At 38.2% G+C, this 21,390-nt stretch overlaps 1 protein-coding gene across 1 annotated transcript in view; it reads right to left on the minus strand.

Moving 5' to 3' along the window:
* ric1 (RIC1 homolog, RAB6A GEF complex partner 1) overlaps window positions 1–21,390 on the minus strand; it is a 186,163-nt gene that overhangs the window by 74,698 nt on the left and 90,075 nt on the right. Inside the window, exon 3 of the mRNA XM_028804950.2 lies at window positions 5,709–5,788. Within this exon, the coding sequence (XP_028660783.2) occupies window positions 5,709–5,788 (80 nt within the window). The remainder of the gene's footprint in view (window positions 1–5,708; window positions 5,789–21,390) is intronic.

A 21,390-nucleotide genomic window follows, 5' to 3' on the forward strand; every position in this document is an offset into this window, starting at 1 on the left:
CAAATAAAGACGTGCTATAAATGAGGTGAACTCAGATGAGGATGAGGGTTCTACATTGGAGAAAGAGAACAGAAGCCCTCCCTGCAAGAAACATCCAGTCACACATAAGAACAACGCAGCTGCACCAGGCGTAAAGGCGAAAGATAGCACCATTTGGATGCAGCAATAGACTAGGTATCTGTAACCTAAGTGCACAAGAAGAAAGGAGTATACAGTAAACCCTCGTTTATCATGGTTAATCCGTTCCAGACTCTACTCAAAGTTTAAACTGTGCTCCATGACAAGACAGAGATGACAGTTCCGTCTCACAATTAAAAGAATGCAAACATATCTTCCTCTTCAAAGGAGTGCATGTCAGAAGCAGGGAATGTCAGAGAGAGAGAGAGAGAGAGACACAGAGAGAGAGTAAAGCAAACAATCAAAAATCAATAGGGCTGTTTGGGCTTTCAAGTATGTGAAGCACCGCCAGACAAAGCAGCTGCAAGGAAGGGAGCAATGTGAAGGTAGTCTTTCAGTATTTTTTAGAGGAGCATCCGTATCCTCTAGGCCAGTGTGCGAACAGCCCCTCTGCTCACACCCTCTCCGTCAGGAGCAGAGAATGTCAGAGAGAGTGAGAGAGACAGAGAAAAGCAAACAATCAAAAATCAATACGTGCTGTTCGGGCTTTCAAGTATGTGAAGCACCGCGTGGGAAGCATATCGTATATCATTGAGGAGTTTTATTTAATACATAATACGTGCTCTGGTTGGGTAGCTTCTCAGCCATCTGCCAATAGCGTCCCTTGTATGAAATCAACTGGGCAAACCAACTGAGGAAGCATGTACCATAAATTAAAAGACCCACTGTCCGTAGAAATCCGCGAACCAGCAAAAAATCCATGGTACATATTTAGATATGCTTATATTTAAAATCCGCGATGGAGTGAAGCCGCGAAAGTCGAAGCGCAATATAGCGAGGGATCATTGTAAAGCCTTGGAACATTGCCCGGCACACCTTTGAAGCCGACGGATGGATGGGAGATAACGTCATCCAATCTGGAAAATCCTTCCAACGTAGCAACAAAAATGGCAGACTCTACACATCGGGCCCCCACTCCCATACAGGGTTTTTGCCATGGCTTCCTTCGTCTGTTATGCAGCGTAAGCCATCATTAAAGAAACCTAAGTTATTTATCCTATGTGATTTCTTACCGCTGTATCACTAAGGGAGGGGTATCGCTTTTAATATCATATCTATATAGATTCAGGTTATGTAACATGCCGCAATTACAAAAGAACTCATTCCAACAAAGGAGCTAATGCCCCCTGCTGGATACTGCGTCAACCTGCCAGTCAATCTGCCACACACATGTCCTTCAACGGAACAGCAGGGCTTACAGAGCTTGCCAAGGTATTGTGCAAAGTATCCCTTGAGAGACGTGCTAGCTGTCAACAACACTCTGGACTTTAACAAAGTTAAAGATCTTCATATTGTTGTCAGACAATTCAACTTTGTGCCACTCAATAAACTAGTGCAGGATGTACTGATGTATGTAGTTCATATCTTCATATTGTTGTCAGACAATTCAACTTTGTGCCACTCAATAAACTAGTGCAGGATGTACTGATGTATGTAGTTCATCTCTCAAAGCATTTTTAAAGAGAAAACCTGAACTTGTCCAAAGAGTTTTCAAGCAATGTAAAAAACTTTAGGGTGTTAACTTATTTGATGGCAACATTTAAAATCCTCCCTTTCATAACATGGTAAGCATACATTGTATGTAAGGTCCCTGATAGAAAGTAACACACTGTATGACTGCTTTCCAATATCATGGATGTTTTCACCAGGCTCTCAGTTTTGCAGCCAAAAAAAAGCTTTAGCTGGCCAAGAGTCTAGTGAAAGTTTTAACCTTTATTTTCATGAGAAAATGAAGACCCTCTGAAAACATCCCTCTTCAAAATTAAGTGGAGAGTACAGCAGGTCAGAGTTGATAATTCTAAAGTGTTCCATGGTCTCCCGTAATTTATATACTGAGTGAGCAGAAGGATGCATTAGCTCAAATGGAGATGGTCTTTCAAATAACTATGAGCATAATAGTTTAAAGTGTGCCTTGTGAACATGGATTTAGTTCACAAAACAGAAATAAAACAAACTTCTGAAATTCACTGAATAATACAAAATTCGTGAATCTGACTCTTATCTATCAGCTTATGCTTCCTCATTAAAAGTTTCATTTTAACAGAGTACTTACAAAGTGGAAAAAAATGAAGAATAAGAGGGAGCAGACTGGGCAATACAGGGTATGATGTAGGGGAGTAAAAAGGAAAATAATGCATATTGTTTAAAAAGAGTCACTGATGTTGGACATGGACGTTTGTGTGGACAGTTTACAAACCGAGGCAAGGTTAAGACAAACAACAGGACATAAAACGATAACCCATTAAAGATCGTCAGTAAAGTAAACCCTATATTTTTAAGAAATTCAAGGAAAGGTTTTAAAATTTGCAGTTTTACTGCCACATAGATTCTCAAATGCACTATGTGCGACAATGAGGAGTTCTGCAACAGTTTCTAAAATAAAATTCAAGCCCTGATGGATGATTTTAAACAGTAACTACTTAGAGAATGCAGTATAAAGGAGTAAGTAATAAACCCAAAATCAACAAAACAAAATTGCCAAAATGCTCAAAACACTGTATAGATAAACACTTGTGTTTGTATCATAGCTAGATGAAAAGGAGAACAACAAATGCATGCAATGTCATAACATACATTTGTTTCCCAAGTTTGATGGGAGTTGACCAGCTAGGTAATGTAGCAGTTTGGGAATCTATTCCCCAGACGTTTCCCATTCCCGGGAATGAAACTGCTGGAATTCCCGGCTGAACGGGAACGGCCAAGCTCGCATATATAGTGTGTAAAAGTGTAAAAATTGATCAAGAAAAAACAGAGTTATAGTTGAAAATAATTAAGTGGCATTTTTTTTGCCCACAGTGTAGTGTGTTGTTCATTAATTCAGTCAAGAACAGACCAGCAGCAGTCAGTCTCCCGGCTCCCACTAAGACTGAGCACATTGGACTGGCAGGTGTCTGCACTCTGCAGCTCACGAATGCTGGGACGGGGCAGAGTTCATTGACGTCTGTACTGTTGACAGCTTTGAACAGCAACTTGAAATTGCAATGTGTCAGTCTGTTGCATCCGCATTATCTGTGCCAAGAAACTTGCCATCACAGAATGATGACAAGAAACTGGATGCATCAGTAAAAGCTGAAATGGCAGTGTTTCAGAGTAATGGCAAGTGTGGGTGTTGTTTAGAACAAGTGTATCAGTATCTGATGACTTTGCCGCCTACTTCAGTGGAGGCAGAGCGTGCTTTCTCAGCGGCTGGTGTACTTTGCACGAAGGTGTGCTCTCGCCTGGACGACCGCACGCTCAACACGTTGTGCTTTCTATGCTCTTACTACTGCAACTAACTAGATACTTATATGACAGCATGAACTGCTTGTAGTTGAGATTAGTCTTTTATTGGTGTCAACATATTGCAGTAGTTTTATTAAAAATAAGTATCACTCATTCTAAAACCGTTCACATGTGAGATGCTCATGCACTGTGTCATTCCCGGGAGCCCGGGATTCCCAGGAATGACATGCAGGATTCCCGAATTCCCGGGAATGGATAAAACCGTCCAGGAATGGATTCCCTAGTAGCAGTCTACTGCAACAGTAATGTGTGAGCATACAGGTAACTATAATGGAAATTTAAGTAAAAAAATGCAGTGCTTTTACAAATACTGCATATTTCATGAATTATGTATATAGCAAGAAATATTTTATTCCAAGTTAAACAAATAAAAAACACAACAAAATAGGCAGCAATCTCGCAGATGGATTTATTTATGAAAGGACAAAAAAAGGATTTATTTATTTTGAGTCAATTTGTAGACATATATGTGGACACAAACATTGGCCGGCTTTCAGTCCTTTAGATTAACAGCTTAACGTTCAACTTAAATACAAGTTTGGACATGGTCAATGTTAAAATAATTTTAAAAACCAAAGCATGTACATGTTTTAGACATTCCCAAGCAGCTACTCTATTCTAGATTAGATGCCTAAATTGGTGGTGACAGAACACACTTTCATCAAGTAAATTATTCATTGAGTTACCTAAAAGAATGCTCTATTATTGTCATTTTAGAAATGTGGCATTCCACATTCACCTGCATTATTAACGTAAATTCACTTAAAATAAAAAAATGTAAAAAAAAAAAAAAAAAAAAAAGAAGAAGAAGAAAATCCTACAAATACAACCTCAAAGTAGAAACTAAACAAGTAATTTTAATGGTACTCTTACACAGTGGAACTACTCAATGTCAAAAAGTTAATTTGTGAAAATTTTTTCATGCTTTCAAGTAGTGCGGCATCAAACCAACAAACTGTCCCAAACGCTAAAAAAATGACCCACAACAACTTGGCCTGCTTTAGAGTACTATATAGACATTCTCACTTTGTGGCCATTCTCTTTTTAGAAGCAGAAACAAGGCATGCAGAGGAAAAAAATGTGTACAGCACGAATAAACTTTCTTAGCTTTAAGTTAAGAATGCACCAGTCTTAAATGCTGTTAAGATTTTGTGAAGGAGCTTTCAATGGAATATATACTTTGAGGTCTATCCTCCACACATTAACACGAAGTGTGATTCAGGCTTGGAATTCTATGTAATTATGGTTAAACCTGAGAATGACCCACAGTGACAGTAATAATCCATTTTTAATGTTAAACTTGAACGATTCTTTCGACAGTAATTTGCTTCCATCTAGGATAAAATAACACTATGCTGTAAAAAATCACAAATATTTCTTTATGTTTTGCCACTCTAAGGTAACTCATAAATACTCATGGAAGGCAGAGCCTTAAGACAAAACACAATGCAAGTAAAGGAGAAGCTGTAAAGCCAGTTTTAGAACAAATTGAACCTGAAACATTAGTTGAATCAAGTGATGTGGATGATAATGTGAATTGGCCATCAGACGTTGACATGCACAGTGAAGCTGATGCACACAACACTATATGGCGAAACCGCCGTGATATGCCTGGTGACTTTGGTTGCCTGAAGGTTCACCATGCAAGTAGGTGTGTGGCAAAGAAAGCAAAATGACTGATCCAGTAGAAAATTATTTGTACCCTAAGCACTGTTCATAATGCAGGAACTGTCATATGTGTCAGGGTAAATGTGGAATTCACTAAGACTTGTCCTGTTGTTGCCTATAATAACACAACCCAGTCAGGTTTTGATATTCTAACCTCTCATTGTCAAGCAGCAGGATAAACATAAGAAAAGTGTGCAAAGAAACACATTTCTACTGTCCCGATTGCAACATTGGGCTGTGTATTAATGATGGTCTCAAAACATATCCCATGAAGAACATGTATAATGTTTGCATCAGTACAGCAACGGACACCAGACATACCTTTTTACTGTATTTTATGTTCATGTTTTGATATTTACATGCTTCTGTTACACATAACATTTTTTCTTGTTAAAAAAATGTTGTTGTTTTTGGCTTGTTTTACAGGGATAAACACAACGCTAAGAAGGCTACATAAATGTAAAATGAAAATTATATTTTTGCTGAAAAATCATTATAGTTAAACTTTTAGAAAATAGTTTCTAAAAACAAACAATTAATCCAGCTGTTCTGATAAGTAAATCATGAATTAAATCACTTACTTGGGATACAGAGGTTCATAAAGATATTTGTCTTCTCCAGCAGGCAAGATACTGAAGAGCAAAACATAACCATTTGCTGTCTGAAATACAGAGAGAAAGATCATAATTATCAACTTTAAAATAGTCAAACAGGCAGATAAAAATATATTGGCAATAAAAACAGAAAAAAATTAGATTCAAATGAATTTATTTGATAACAAATGAGCTGCATCACAATCAAACTTCATGTTACTCAGTTTATATGAGAAATATTGGATGCAACATTAAGGACAAAGGAAGGTAACTGAAATGACTACAAAATAGCAGGAAGCATAGCTTTTTACAAATGCAAAAAAAAAAATTCAAGTATACTAAAAAGGTTGTTAGTTAAATTAGAGGACTTTAGAAACTGTTCAACCTTAATGACTCTGCTTTCTGCATTAATCATGCATTATAATTTAACTTCATCATGAATATCTTGTTTCCAAAATATACAGATCAGATAGAAAGGCAGATCACAAACAGAAAAACAAATCATTAATCTCAAAACCCAAATATGTGACATGATTTGAATAGGTAAGAGTATGTGGGACTACTGTCTGCTCCTTTTTTAAGCCCAAGACTACTCCATTTGTTTAACTCTTACAAGAGCAACATTAAATAAGATTTAATACTTCACTGTTACAACAAATGCTCCTGAGATATAGTGTGCAATGACAGAATACAAGTCTCTTACGGTAGACCACCAGGACCCACTGCAGTTTGTCTATCAGACAAAGATTGGAGTGGAGGATGCAATTATCTATCTACTCCACTTGGCTAATTCTCAACTAGAGAAAGCTTTTAGCATTTTGAGGATTATGTTTTTTGATTTTTCCAGCACCTTCAATACTATCCAGCCAGGGGTAAGCACAGGGATAGAAAAGAAAAGATAGACAAGACAAGACAAAAGATAAGACATGATATAAGATATAAGAGATGATATAAGATATAAGAGATGATATAAGATATAAGAGATGAGACAGACAGACAGACAGATAGACAGATAGATACTTTATTAATCCCAAGGGGAAATTCACATACTCCAGCAGCAGCACACTGATAAACAACAATATTAAAGAGTGATAACAATGCAGGTATACAGACAGACAATAACTTTGTATAATTTTAACGTTTATCCCCCCAGGTGGAATTGAAGAGTTGCATAGTATGGGGGAGGAACGATCTCCTCAGTCTGTCTGTGGAGCAGGACATTGATAGCAGTCTGTCGCTGAAGCTGCTCCTCTGTCTGGAGATGATACTGTTTAGTGGCTGCAGTGGATTCTCCATTATTGACAGGAGCCTGCTCAGTGCCTGTCGCTCTACCACGGATGTCAAACTGTCTAGCTCCATGCCCACAATACAGCCTGCCTTCCTCACCAATTTGTCCAGGCGTGAGGCGTCCCTCTACTTTATGCTGCTTCCCCAGCACACCACTGCGTAGAAGAGGGTGCTCGCCACAACCGTCTGATAGAACATCTGCAGCATCTTATTGCAGATGTTGAAGGACGCCAGCCTTCTAAGGAAGTATAGTCTATATACTTTTATAGCATATAGGAGATATGCAAATGGATGAGCCTAAGGTATCTTAGATAATGGACATGCTGTCGGGTAGACCACAGTTTTTGAGGCTTAGGCAAGGTGTTTCTGATATGGATGTGAGCAACACTGGAGCACCACAAGGAATAGTCCTATCTCTTTTTCTCTTCAATCTGTACACCTCATACTATATACAGTATATATCACACCACGTCATGTCACTTGCAGAAATTGTCAGATGATTCTGCACTGATGGGGTGTATTGGTAAAAGGGATGAGACAGAGGATAGGAGTCCAGTGGAGAAATGTGTTTCTTGGTGCAAAGAAAATTGTTTGCATCTCAACATCAATAAAACCAAGGAATTGGTTATTGACTTTTGCCACACCAAACAGACTATGTCTGATCACAATTCAAGGAATGGATGTAGAGATGGTCTACTCTTAAAATTACTTGGGGGGTCCACATTAATGACAGGTTGGATTTGTCTCGGAGCACAGAGAAATACATAAGAAGGGGCAGAGCAGGCTCTTTTTTCTTATTAGACTGTATTATTTTAATGTGGGAAGTGACATGCTTCACATCTTCTGCAACTCTGTGATTGCCAGTTCAATTTTCTATGTTGTGGTGTGCTGGGCTGGGAGCATCACTTCAAGAAAGGTCCACCGAATCAAGAATCTAATATAAAGGGCAAGCTCAGTTATAGGACACACTCTGGACCTCCTGAAGGTCGTAGCAAAGGAGAGAATTAAAACAAAACTGAGTGCCATTATGAACAATTTCAGACAATGCATTATTAAGCAGAAGTGTGGCAAGAAACGCTACAGAGGCTACATTATACTAACAGCAATACATCTGCATAATGCTTCACTGGGACTGTGACAGCTAAGTCAGAACTTTTCTTTCTTTTGAATTTTCTTCTGAGATAGTCATTCAGACACATGTACAGACCAAAGTGTGTAAAAGCACACCAGTTCTGCAAGAGCATCAAATTAAAAAAAAAACTGTTATTTGTATATAATATGTATGAACAATATTGAGAAGACAAAACATGAGAACTAATGACAAGAGAGCACCTACTTTTGAATTTATGCCATAAACTTATACAAACAATAGAAAATTAAATAATTCTGAAATATATATATAGGGCAAAAGTAACCTTTTCTATATAAAGTTATGTGCAAGCATCATATCCACATTCTTCTTTGCCCTAAACTTGCCTCACTTGCTTCAAGGAATACTCCACTAAAAAATTATATACTTTAGTACTGTAGTGATGGGCAAAAATTTTTTTAACCTCACGTTTTTTTATGCAGAACAAGAGGAAAAAAAAATTATGATAGAACAGAACCCAATGGTGATCAGTGTTCTACAACAGCAAATGGCATGAAAAGCAGTCATGGAAAAAAACAGACAAATTCTCACGTTACTTGTGTTACTAATAATCCACATATCTATTATCCAGTATTTGCATCTCCCCCACATTCATTAGTCAAAAATCCTGTCTTCAATTCAAAAGCACTGTATTGTGAGAATACCTTTCCTGTTTAAGATGTACTGTATGCTGATTTTTCTAAAAGTAATTAATATTTTAGCAAAAAATGAATACATTTTGCACCTTTTGATCACACGACTGGGCAATAGGCATGTGAATTATGTATCACAAGCAAAATGAGAATTTTTTCTTTTTCTCCATGGACATTTTTCATATTGTCTGCCATTGCAAAGCTATTGTCACCATTGACTTCCATTATATCTATCTATCTATTATGAATCTTTTCCTCTCGTTGTGCACGAAATTGTCATTAAAATTTTTTTTCATCCATCAATGAAAACCATATGGGTTAAATTTGGCAGAGTATTCCTTTAAGCAGATTTTGGAACAAATACTTACTGTCAGTGGAACCTAACCTAGGTGTTCCGAATTCTCAGAGGTATCAACTCAGTTATCTTGCAGAGAAAGTCTTTTATTTAAAAATTACTGGAACTAGTGAAAATTAATGGAAGTGCATTCATGTATAGAAGCTACATTCAGGCAGCAGTTTTACACAAAAAGGGACACAGTAATTGGCCTGTGCAGCTAGACATTTAATCAACTCAATGCGGTTGCATGCCCCTCATTCATGTAAAAGCTTTTCTTTTTTTTGGATGTCAAACATTGAACACTGACTTTAAGAATTCTGCATTAGTAAAATGTAATCAAGCAGTAGCAATTCAAATTTTAAATGAGCAGGTGTACAAAGAATACACACATATATACAGTATATATATATATATATATATATATATATATATATATATATATATATATATATATATATATATACTGTATATATAAATATAAATAAAACTATAGGACATTAAACAACTCACAAGAAGAACCAGTCAGGACCAATGGAGTTGTGCCCATGTTCCTCCAGCTTTATAAAATTCTAAGAACCAATATTGCTGGATTATGCTCTTCAATGCTATGACTGGAAAGTCTCTGCCCTATGTTACAGTTATTTTATGTTACAGTACTTTTGGCACAATGGCCATAGGGAAAAAAACACACTGCCCTATTAGTTACTTTAGGTAACAATAATAAAAAGTATTGACATTGAAGACAATTACTGTATTATTTTGAAGCCAAAAGTAACCTATGCAGTTTGGGCTCACTTTGGTTTTAAACCAAATAATAAAGATCACCCCAAAGCTTTTGTTCAGTTGATGCCCTCCACTTCTTAGACATCGGCCTCACCATCTACACCCATGCACATAACATTTTAAAAATGTCTGATTGTATTTTTGATATTTTTCATTTTTATAAGCAAAAACAACTACATCAGTTTATTTATTTGTTACTTATAGGCTACCATTTGCAGTGAAGTGTACTAATATACATTTGAGCTGTTTGTTTAAATAAAGAAATGCACCATCACAATTCTGCATGTTCCTATAGTGGCTACTGGTGATAGTGAAGTGATTTACACTATTTAAAATACACATTTGCATGATTTGTCTAAATAAAACATTGTCGTTTTAAATAAAAACCAATTTAACCCATTTGTTTAAATAAAACAACTGCAACCATACCTTCTAACTCCCCTCTGCTTGGACACCAGTGTAACCAGCTGCCATCTGTATTTTTCATGAGTTATTTAAATAAGATAAACAGACTACTGGCATTCCCCTATTAGTAATATGAAAGTAAGAGATGCAACTGCACTTGATAAAAAATGTATGGATGACATACTGGCATAGTTTTAAACTTAAAAAAAAATGTAACTAAATGGGCCTTATTTTGTTTTATGGAAATTGAAATAGAAATTAACCACATTTATGACCAGTGTCTGCTCCTATAAATACTAAATGCACTTTATACTTCTTAAATCCTGGTATATTGGTCAGTAAAGCATTTTCCCAATACAGCTCACTAAAAATGTCCACCCTGTCCCACCCTGAACCTTGCTAATAAAATAATTGGTGCAAATGTATTTACTTTGTGCAGAAGCAGAATACAGTAAGTTTGAATTGTATGCACATATCTGTATTGATTTATTAATACTGTAATGTGTTTTGAAATTCCCTCTTAGGTTAAGAAGGCCAAGACAGGATCCTTACAGTATACACTAAAACTGGCAGGTAAAATGTAGAATGTACATTATTAAAATAAGTCAAAATTTCACAGAAAGGTCCAAGAACCTGAAAATAATCTAAATAATTTTTACTGTAAATATCTTATGGTGCAATGCTTAGGGTCAAAGCCTCTGACTGTGTACAGCATTGTCTGGTTTAAAAAAAAAAACAAATGGGTGCTGTCAGCAAAATAAAGATCAGTCACTGCTTGAGCAGAAGGAACTGAAAGCTGCTGTGTATCTGCTCTTTGAAAACAACCTTGATTCATCAACTTTTGCAAGATAAGAGCATCAAAAGGCAGCTCTGTAAGTTGCTGATATGCAAAATAACTTACAGATGAGTTTCAGGTTAAACTTGGAAAAGCCCCTTAACAATGTCAAACACTAGACACTGAAAGAAGATGGTGTTTCTTCTGAGCAAAAGTTAATCTAATTAACAGCTAAAAAATACATTAACCAGAAATTGCCTCATTAAAATTAAGGCCTGCTAAGAGCAAGATAACAATGCAGTTCCAAAGGGTTTATATAACATATATTGCCAATTAGGTCTGTATATTATGCAGGTTTTATTTGCAATCTTTTTAAAATATTGTGTTCTACCACACCTCCTACTTAAACAATTAAAAAAAACAAAAAAAAACCAAAAACAACTTTTAATTTTTGCTTTCACTTCTAATCTGTTTTATCGTGTCACATCAGTGGAAATACGGCCACAGCATGTAAGGCAAGAACTAGAGGCACTATCCAGATGAAGATATTCAGTTACCTTGTGCTACTGAACTCCTGAATGGATCACAGCACTTTTAGATTTTTATTTTCCCCCAGGGCCAGGCATTTTGTTCAATATCTTTTGCTCTCTCCATGAAACCCCGGTGGCAGCTTAAATTGAAGAAATTTGCGAAGGATGTTTTAGGAAGAAACCTTGTGGATGTAGCCTTTGCAGCACAGAATTTTGCTGCTATTCACTACACACTTTAACAGGTTGTTTTCAGACATGTATTCTCATTTGAGAACCACTTCTGGTCCTGTCAGACTACCTTCTTTGAAGTTCACTACTGTATGAAAGAGCTTAACCACTGCCTTAAACAAATAAGTTGATATGTCATACATGAAAAGTTCTCAAAGAATTATGCTCACACTTCTATACATGAAATAACATTGTAACTTCGTGTTACATTTGTGCTCCCATAGTTGATACAATTGTAAAAAATGTAAATTCAACTCATACCAATCATTAAAACACTTTTTTTTGTCAGCACTTCAACTGTAGAAATACTGGAAGCAGGTTCGTAGTTACTCATTACTTGCTGATTAATTGTGAACATTAATCCTGGCCACTTTGCCACTACAAAGTTACAAAGCTACAAAGTTGTGCACACAGTACATAAATATATACATAAAAAGATTTAAAGGGATTGCTATATACTTAGACATCACAATCAAAGTATTTTCTTCAAAGGATCACATAATCACCACCTTGCTAAGTATGTTCAGAGGACTTTCTTTTAGTTATGATAAATTAAAAAAACATATTTGAAAGAGCAATTTGTCTATTTATCCATCCATTTTTTAAATCTTCTTTTCCCATTACAAGGTCATTGAAAGCTAAGGTTTACTATTTTAAGGGTACTGAGCACAAGGCATGAATCAGTCCTACAAAGCTGATAACAGTGTACAGCACACATGCAAACACACCTCAGTTTAGAGTCACCAACACACATACACATGCACATCCCTGCACTTGTTATTTGTATAACAAGATGATGTGGATAAACCACTTCACTCAATAAACAAATATAAATGTGATGGCAATATACAGTATGACTAATTTATGGCTATAACATTCATAACATATTAATGTCACCAGTGAGGATCATAAATTGTAAGGCTCTGCAGGACTGGTTCTATCAATCCCAATCTCTCAAGTGTGTTAAGAAAGAAATACGTTTCTATGGATAAAAGGGTGATAACCTACCACATTTAGACAAACTGTAAAGCGTTAAATAGATTATGTGCTTCTTACCCAATAATACTTTTTTCCGGAGTGTTTAATAATCATTCACTTTTAATAATATCTTAAGAACAATTTTTCTCACATGGTGAAACCACTCTTCAAAGGGTACATATTTTGTTTCAACAATCAGATCCTTTAGTAATAGTAAACTCTTACATAAAGTTGTTAAAAACAAATTTTCCAAATAATCTTAGTTTAAGGATGAATGCTATTTTTGTTCTAATAACTGAAAAGGCTATTTATGTAAAGGTATTTTTTATTTAGAATTATTTCTGGCTGATTAAATGTTGCTGACATAAATGTATATAAGAACTCTACACTAGGAGGACACACTGTTTGTCAAAGAAAGATTAAAAGGGATTGTTCTATACTTAGACTCCACGATCAAAGTACAGTATATTCTTCAAAGCATCACATAATCATCACTTTGTTTTGAAGGTGTGGCAGACTAAGCGTATATACAGTATACTAAAATACTAACATCAGTAAGCACTTCAATCACTATGGAGAGAAAAACTCTTGTACAACACACAGCATTCAACATATTAAAATGGTAATTTGTCTGTTTTGTTTCTAATCTGCACCAAAATAAAAAATGTTGAAATGTCATAATGTTCTCATTTAGTACTGGTGAATACAACTTGAGGGTCATGGCATGTTCAGACTACATCCGCACCGCACTGGAGATTGGGTCGGTTTCAACTCTGCACATTAGTCCACTAGTCCACTGCAAGGCACAAAGAAACTAAGATAGCTTAGAATCACAAATCAACCTATTATATATTCTTAAAGTTTCACATAGAGCCAATACTGTACACTGAAAACACTAAAGATTTCAAAAATAAACCCTATGAGCGCAAATGTAACTGAAATATGGTACATTGCAAAGTAACCATTACTGTGCCCAGTACTTTTTTAGAAAAACTTTAGAACTTTTTTTTTTTTTTTGTAAATTCTCAACAATTTATAGACTATTAATAAGATATATTACACTGCTCTATTCCACAAAGCTGATACTGGGCTAGGCAACACTGTTACCGTCCTTAACTGAAGGCATTGTATTTGATTAAACACATTGAAAAATCAACTAAAATAAAAAAAATGAAAGAGTATTTAAACAGTAAAATGCCTATGAGCCCTGCATGGGCCTACCTTTCACAGGTACAGTGTAACACATGCTAACTGATGTAATAGCTTTCCTGATTTTCCCATTGATTCATTTGTACTTGCTTTCCTTTCTCCTTTGTGGGGGTTAAAGAGTTAGTCTGGTGCTGCATCCAGGAGAGGGACTTTTATTCAAATTGTTCTTAATTTCTCTTCCTCTTTCACACATACACAAACACACACTTTTGATCACTTCAATCATTACCATAACTCTATACCTTTCTCACTAGCTTACATACTTTGACACTCTTTCAGCAATTTAAACAGGCAATAATGTCAACAGATAAATTAAATATTTAGTTTTACATCTAAGTCATGTCTTAAAAGTCTTGTTTAGTTTATTCATGGTGTTTTGACATTAAATTCCCTGGAGTCCTGGTTTACAGGAACCAGATGGAATACAAATGCTAGATACTGGTTTAGTGACAATATACGTGAAAAAAATGAGTGTTTATTAAGAATTCCAATTGTGAGGGCAATAACAAAATATTTTCACACCAAATCTAGGACTCAGAATAAGCACATTAACTAATAAACACTAGAGTTGTGATGTGCACATTAACTGTATGCTTTTATCTCATTCCATCTCACTTGTTAACAACTGATCATATTTATTTCAGCCCAGCAGCTAAGGCCAAATTCTTGGCAAGCACTCCAGTTATTTTAACATGTTCATTGAGTTTTAAGCATGTTAGTCAGATTTGCAAAGTAGATCTTGATGATTTGAATAACACAATGCAAATAACGCATTGAAGGAGTTTTAATTATTATGTAAAACCATCAGTGGATGGGTATTATAGTGGCACTGAAAAAAATCTATCTTCTAATACTGGGCATTAAATTAAAGATACCCACAGTATTTGTGTGTTCTTCTTTCACCAGCAAGCCCGCAATTCTCGAAAGAATCGCAAATCCAAGAATGGCAATCACCTCATGGAGGGTGGGTGCATCCTGGGAAATGTCATTTAATTAAATAAACATATTTGTACTAAAGTGGTTTCTTTTTGGAGCTGTGACTCATGTGGTTGTGGTGTTTCAGAAGCGCGTTGTAGGCGCCTTGTTTCCATCAGGACGTAAATGCATGACAATATTGCGGTGAAACGGAGGCTCACCGTCATCACTTTGAAACACAATTGCCACTTCATTAACGATGGGAACATTGTATCGTCTCGGATCCTGTTCTTTGTCCTTCATTAGCACTAAGAGAATTGTAGTTGGTGCCACACCGTCTGCCTCTGCTTTTGTATTGGCTTCTGTTTCAACCTCATGTAGCATTTTTATAGAGTTTGCTAATGGGTGATTGTTTATGACTTCAGCTGCGTTTCTCATTATTAGCTCTGTGGTTGATATACTGCGTCATCTAGATGTAACACGTACATTTGGGCACATTTGCGGTGGTGATTTGGCTCAGGGTGCACTGTTCCAATCCGATGCAATATTTGTCAACACACGCGAAAGCAGTATGGGCCATTCCCAGGGGGGAAGCCGGTGCGTGATGAAATACATGGAGGGTGGGTGCGTCCTGGGACAGTTCATTTCAACGCGCTTCTGTTATTGTTTTTCTTCATGCAGTCTCGTTTTTGCTTTTTTATGGCTCTGTCGTCGTATATGCGGTGGTGTGGCCGGTCGCGTCCGGGCGGCTGTACAACCTGGCGTGCACGCTTTACCTCAGGTTTAGTTCACAGGTCGTAGGCATGGTAAAGTTTCCATTTAATTCAATAACCCCATTTGAACAAAACCAGTTTCTTTGTGTGGGTGCCTTCGTTCATTGTTTTTATCCATGTTGTTTGGGCGCCACCTACTGACTCTGGGAAGCTGCCGCGTTTTGGGAAGCCGCTGCATTTGACTCTGGGGCGGGCGCCATGGCGCAGCACGTTGTGTTATTTGGTTTTGGGCGCCCCCTACTGACTCTGGGAAGCCGCTGCGTTTGACTCTGGGGCGGGCGCCACCGCTGCGTTTGACTCTGGGGCGGGCGCCAAGGCCGCAGTGCGCATGCGCCTCGGTGCATCCGCTGTGCATAAATTAACTGTGGTTTAGTAAGACAGATAAAGACTTCAACCCACATGAGTACCTGCAATTTGGTTATAAGTGACCAAAGATTGAATGCTTGTAAGGAAATTAATAATAATAATAATACATTTTATTTATTTGTAGGCGCCTTTCTAAACACTCAAGGACACCGAACAATAGATAAAACATACATTATAAACAAAACTAAAATACAAAAATTAAAATCAGACAGGGCAATTGTAATCAAAGAGAAAAAGCAGTCTTAAACTAATGAGTTTTAAGTTTAGATTTGAAAAGTGAAAATGATTCAATATTTCTAAGCTCAGATGGTAGTGAGTTCCAGAGTTGGGGAGCAGACGGACGAAGGGGACAGTCAAGTGGATGGATGAAGAGGTTGGATTAATGGATGGATTTGGTTAACAACACTAAGGTCATATCTGCAGTAACATACTGGTTTCTAGAGTCCACCTGAAGACATTTTGCAGTGACGACCCTTTGAAAATCTATAAACCTCAAATAATCAATTGTGGTAATGAGTTAATACTCCTTATGTGTTAAAAAGTTAAACTATGAATTTGAAGTGAAACAAATGTCTCTTTTTTATGTTCACAAGGAGAATACAGTTGCCTTAAACATGACCCAATTTATCTTGTGCACATGTACTGTATTTTGTATTTATTTGTCCAATAACATAGCTCCAACATCACAATTGGTCCAAGGAAAGCTCTTGGTTGTTGAGGGAAACTGACATACTGTATTTTATATTCTTTTTCACAACTACACCAGTCTAGATCATTAGATAGATCGATAGATCGATAGATAGATCGATAGATCGATAGATACTTTATTAATCCCAGGGGGAAATTCACATACTCCAGTAGCAAAAAATATTAAAGAGTAATAAAAAATGCAGGTAAAAAACAGACAATAACTTGAATAATGTTCAACGTTTACCCCCTCTGGTGGAATTGAAGAGTCGCATAGTTTGGGGGAGGAATGATCTTCTCAGTCTGTCAGTGGAGCAGGACAGTGACAGCAGTCTGTCGCTGAAACTGCTCCTCTGTCTGGAGATGACACTGTTTAATGGATGTAGTGGATTCTCCATAATTGATAGGAGCCTGCTGAGTGCCCGTTGCTCTGCTACGGATGTCAAACCGTCCAGCTCTATGCCAACAATAGAGCCTGCCTTCCTCACCAGTTTGTCCAGGCGTGAGGCATCCTTCTTCTTAATGCTGCCTCCCCAGCACACCACTGCGTAGAAGAGGGCACTCGCAACAACCATCTGATAGAACATCTGCAGCATCTTACTGCAGATGTTGAAGGATGCCAGTCTTCTAAGGAAGTACAGGCGGCTCTGTCCTTTCTTGCACAGAGAATCAGTATTGGCAGTCCAGTCCAATTTATCGTCCAGCTGCACTCCCAGGTATTTATAGGTCTGCACCCTCTGCACACAGTCACCTCTGATGATCACGGGGTCCATGAGGGGCCTGGGTCTCCTAAAATCCACCACCAGTTCCTTGGTTTTGCTGGTGTTCAGTTGTAGGTGGTGTAAGTCGCACCATTTAACAAAGTCCTTGATGAGGTTTCTATACTCCTCCTCCTGCCCACTCCTGATGCAGCCCACGATAGCAGTGTCGTCAGCAAACTTTTGCACGTGGCAGGACTCCGAGTTATATTGGAAGTCCGATGTATATAGGCTGAATAGGACCGGAGAAAGTACAGTCCCCTGCGGCGCTCCTGTGTTGCTGACCACAATGTCAGATCTGCAATTCCTGAGACGCACATACTGAGGTCTGTTTGTAAGATAGTCCACGATCCATGCCACCAGGTATGAATCTACTCCCATCTCTGTCAGCTTGTCCCTAAGGAGCAGAGGTTGGATGGTGTTGAAGGCGCTAGAGAAGTCTAGAAACATAATTCTTACAGCGCCACTGCCTCTGTCCAAGTGGGAGAGGGATTGATGTAGCATATAGATGATGGCATCTTCCGCTCCCACCTTCTCCTGGTATGCGAACTGCAGAGGGTCGAGGGCGTGTTGGACCTGTGGCCTCAGGTGGTGAAGCAGCAGCCGCTCCATGGTCTTCATCACATGTGATGTTAGAGCGACAGGCCGGAAGTCATTCAGCTCACCAGGACGTGATACCTTTGGGACTGGGGTGATGCAAGATGTTTTCCAAAGCCTCGGGACTTTCCCCTGTTCCAGGCTCAGGTTGAAGATGCGCTGTAGAGGACCCCCTAGCTCTGATGCACAGACCTTCAGCAGTCGTGGCGATACTCCATCTGGACCTGCTGCTTTGCTGGCACGAAGTTTCCTCAGCTCTCTGCTCACTTGCGCTGCTGTAATTGTGGGTGGGGATGTTTCTCCTATGTTGGTATCAGCAGAAGGATGTGTAGAGAGTGCAGTACTCCGAGGTGAGAGTGGGTTAGGGTGGTCAAACCTGTTAAAGAAGATGTTCATTTGGTTTGCTCTCTTCACGTCTCTCTCGATGGTGGTACCCTGCTTCGAGCTGCAGCCAGTGATGATCTTCATCCCATCCCACACTTCCTTCATGCTGTTGTTCTGCAACTTCTGCTCCAGCTTTCTCCTGTACTGCTCCTTCGCCGCCCTGAGCTGGACTCGGAGTTCCTTCTGCACGCGCTTGAGCTCATGCTGATCACCGTCTTTAAAGGCTCTTTTCTTCTGGTTCAAAAGGCCCTTGATGTCACTTGTAATCCATGGCTTGTTGTTAGCATAGCAGCGTACAGTTCTTACTGGAACTACAATGTCCATACAGAAGTTGATGTAGTCAGTAGTGCAGTCAACAACCTCCTCAATGTTCTCACTATGTGATCCCTGCAGGATATCCCAGTCTGTAGTTCCAAAACATTGTCTCAGAGCATTCTCAGCCTCCGGGGTCCACTTCCTGAATGATCGTGTGGTTACAGGTAGGATTCTCACTTTTGGTTTGTAGTGAGGCTGAAGCAGAACCAGGTTATGATCTCCTTTCCCAAGCGCAGGCAGCGGGGTGGCACTGTATGCGTCTTTAAACGTTTGCATACAGTAAATCAATAGTCTTATTTCCCCGGGTGTTGCAGTCCACATACTGGGAGAATGCAGGTAATGTTTTGTCCAGCGTCACATGGTTAAAGTCTCCAGCGATTAGCACAAGTGCCTCGGGGTGCTGCGTTTGTAACTTAGCAACAGCAGAATGGATGATGTCACTCGCTAGCTCCACGTCCGCCCGAGGAGGAATATACATGATGACAACAATGACATGTCCAAACTCTCTGGGCAAGTAATAGGGACGCAGACTTATGGCCAACAGTTCGATGTCCCTGCAGCAAGTGGAGATTTTGACTTTAACATGTCCAGAGTTACACCACCGTGTATTAACATAGAGAGCGAGTCCTCCTCCTTTGTGCTTCCCACAGGTACTTGCGTCTCTGTCCGCTCTAACTGTGCTAAACCCGGGTAGCTCCACATTAGCATCTGGGATGGTGTTAGTTAGCCACGTTTCAAAGAAACACAACAAACTGCATTCTCTGTAGGTTCTGACATTTTTCACCAGCGCAGCCAGTTCGTCGATCTTATTTGAGATTGAGTTCACATTCCCCAGAATAACAGAAGGCACCGAAGGCTTAAAACGCCACTTTCTCGCAAGCCGCTTCATTTTTAGCTTAGTGCCGGCTCTGCTGCCACGATACCGCCTTCTTACCTCGTCAGGTAAATAGGGAACCACACCGGCACTGGCATTTGTTCTCAGCGCTCGAAGTTGAGTACTTGAATAGGCGAGTCTCGGCGTGTAAAAATCCATGCCCATGTTGTAAAAGTAAGTGTGTCCAGGGAACAAATCCACATAAAATAAAGTAATAGGAGTGATCAATAAATAAAAATAGAAAAATAAAAGTAGAAAAATGCACATACATATACAGTCATACACGGAGCTGCTGAAAAGGCTGCCACTCTCGGCGGCGCCGGATGTTTAAGTAAAATCTTTTAGTACCCTTACTTTCAGTTTAAAGCACATGAGGGTGTCAAAGCAGTGTCATCCATTTGTCTATTACCATCATGACCAACCTAAAGGATAAGCTTGGTATTTTTTTCTCCCCCAAGTCAAAGTCATTTTTTCACAAACATGCTATATATGCATTTGCCATGCAAAACTGTGTTCTAAAGTTAACTGCTTTCTATAAATTAAATTTTTTTTTATCATATTACACTACCTTATCATATTACATTGATGTATATAGGGCAAATAGGAAAAGCTTAAAGGCTTATCAAAATTCATCCACTCTTTAAGCCAAGACAGTTGTCAAGTATTGACATATTTTGAGATTATACATACATTGTAAAATAGCTTTAACTTCAAAACACAGTTTTATGAGGTAAATGCATATATGCCACATTAGTGAAGAAATAACTGACTAAAAAAAAACCAAAAAAAAAAACCACTGACTTTATCCTTTAAGCAGTATTCAGCATTGTTTTGTTAGCACCTGCTTGAACAATATCAGAAAAAAGCATGGTTTCCTTTGCTTTGAGGTGCACAGAGGGAGTTATGGAGTAAACTCATGATGTAGTGTTATGGAAAGTGCTTTCCTGGTATACTTGTGTACTTCTAATTTCTCAGCAAAAAAAAATCCTTTTGTACTTTCCCAATTTACAAAGAAATCTATCTGTGCAGCACCCCGCTATGAGAATATTACACATTTCTAGCAATATTTTCATTTAATGTTCATTTCAAGTGACAATAGGTTTCTGCTTAAAGTTGCCAGTTTGCATTTTGGGAAAGTACAATTCCCATCTTGACGAAGTCATTTTTGTTGTATGCACCAAATCCATACATGTATTATGAAAGGGACTGAGTCATGTATAGTGGTTTACTAATCAAGCTAGTGTGGTTTTATCTGCTTGAAGTGCTTTATTTTTTTTCCAACTTGACAAAACATAGCATTTGGAAGTGAATGTAAACCTCTAAGTGTAAAAGCCAGGTAGCAAATGAACTTTATCACTGGTGTGGTAGGTGGCCACTGACTCATCATCTTGCAGGATACAAGAGAGATTACTCAGTATGAAGTCAGCAGAATAATAAAAAGAAACATTCTGCCACACTTTGTGTCCTGCTTTGTTTTACTTTACCTTTATCCTCTTTATTGCAGGCTTTCTAGAGGGCGAATTTGTTGTCTTTTACACATAGAAGATTGATTTCTGGCAAAAGCATGACACTGAGTGTATGCAGAGCTGCAAGGAGGAAGGATATGCATGGACTTTGAATCCATGAGATAGGTAATACATGTTCTGATTGTAGGAGAAAATAATACAGTTAAGGAATAGACAATGAC

The sequence above is a fragment of the Erpetoichthys calabaricus genome, chromosome 7 (assembly GCF_900747795.2).
Source record: "Erpetoichthys calabaricus chromosome 7, fErpCal1.3, whole genome shotgun sequence".
In the NCBI taxonomy this organism is placed as follows: domain Eukaryota; kingdom Metazoa; phylum Chordata; class Cladistia; order Polypteriformes; family Polypteridae; genus Erpetoichthys; species Erpetoichthys calabaricus.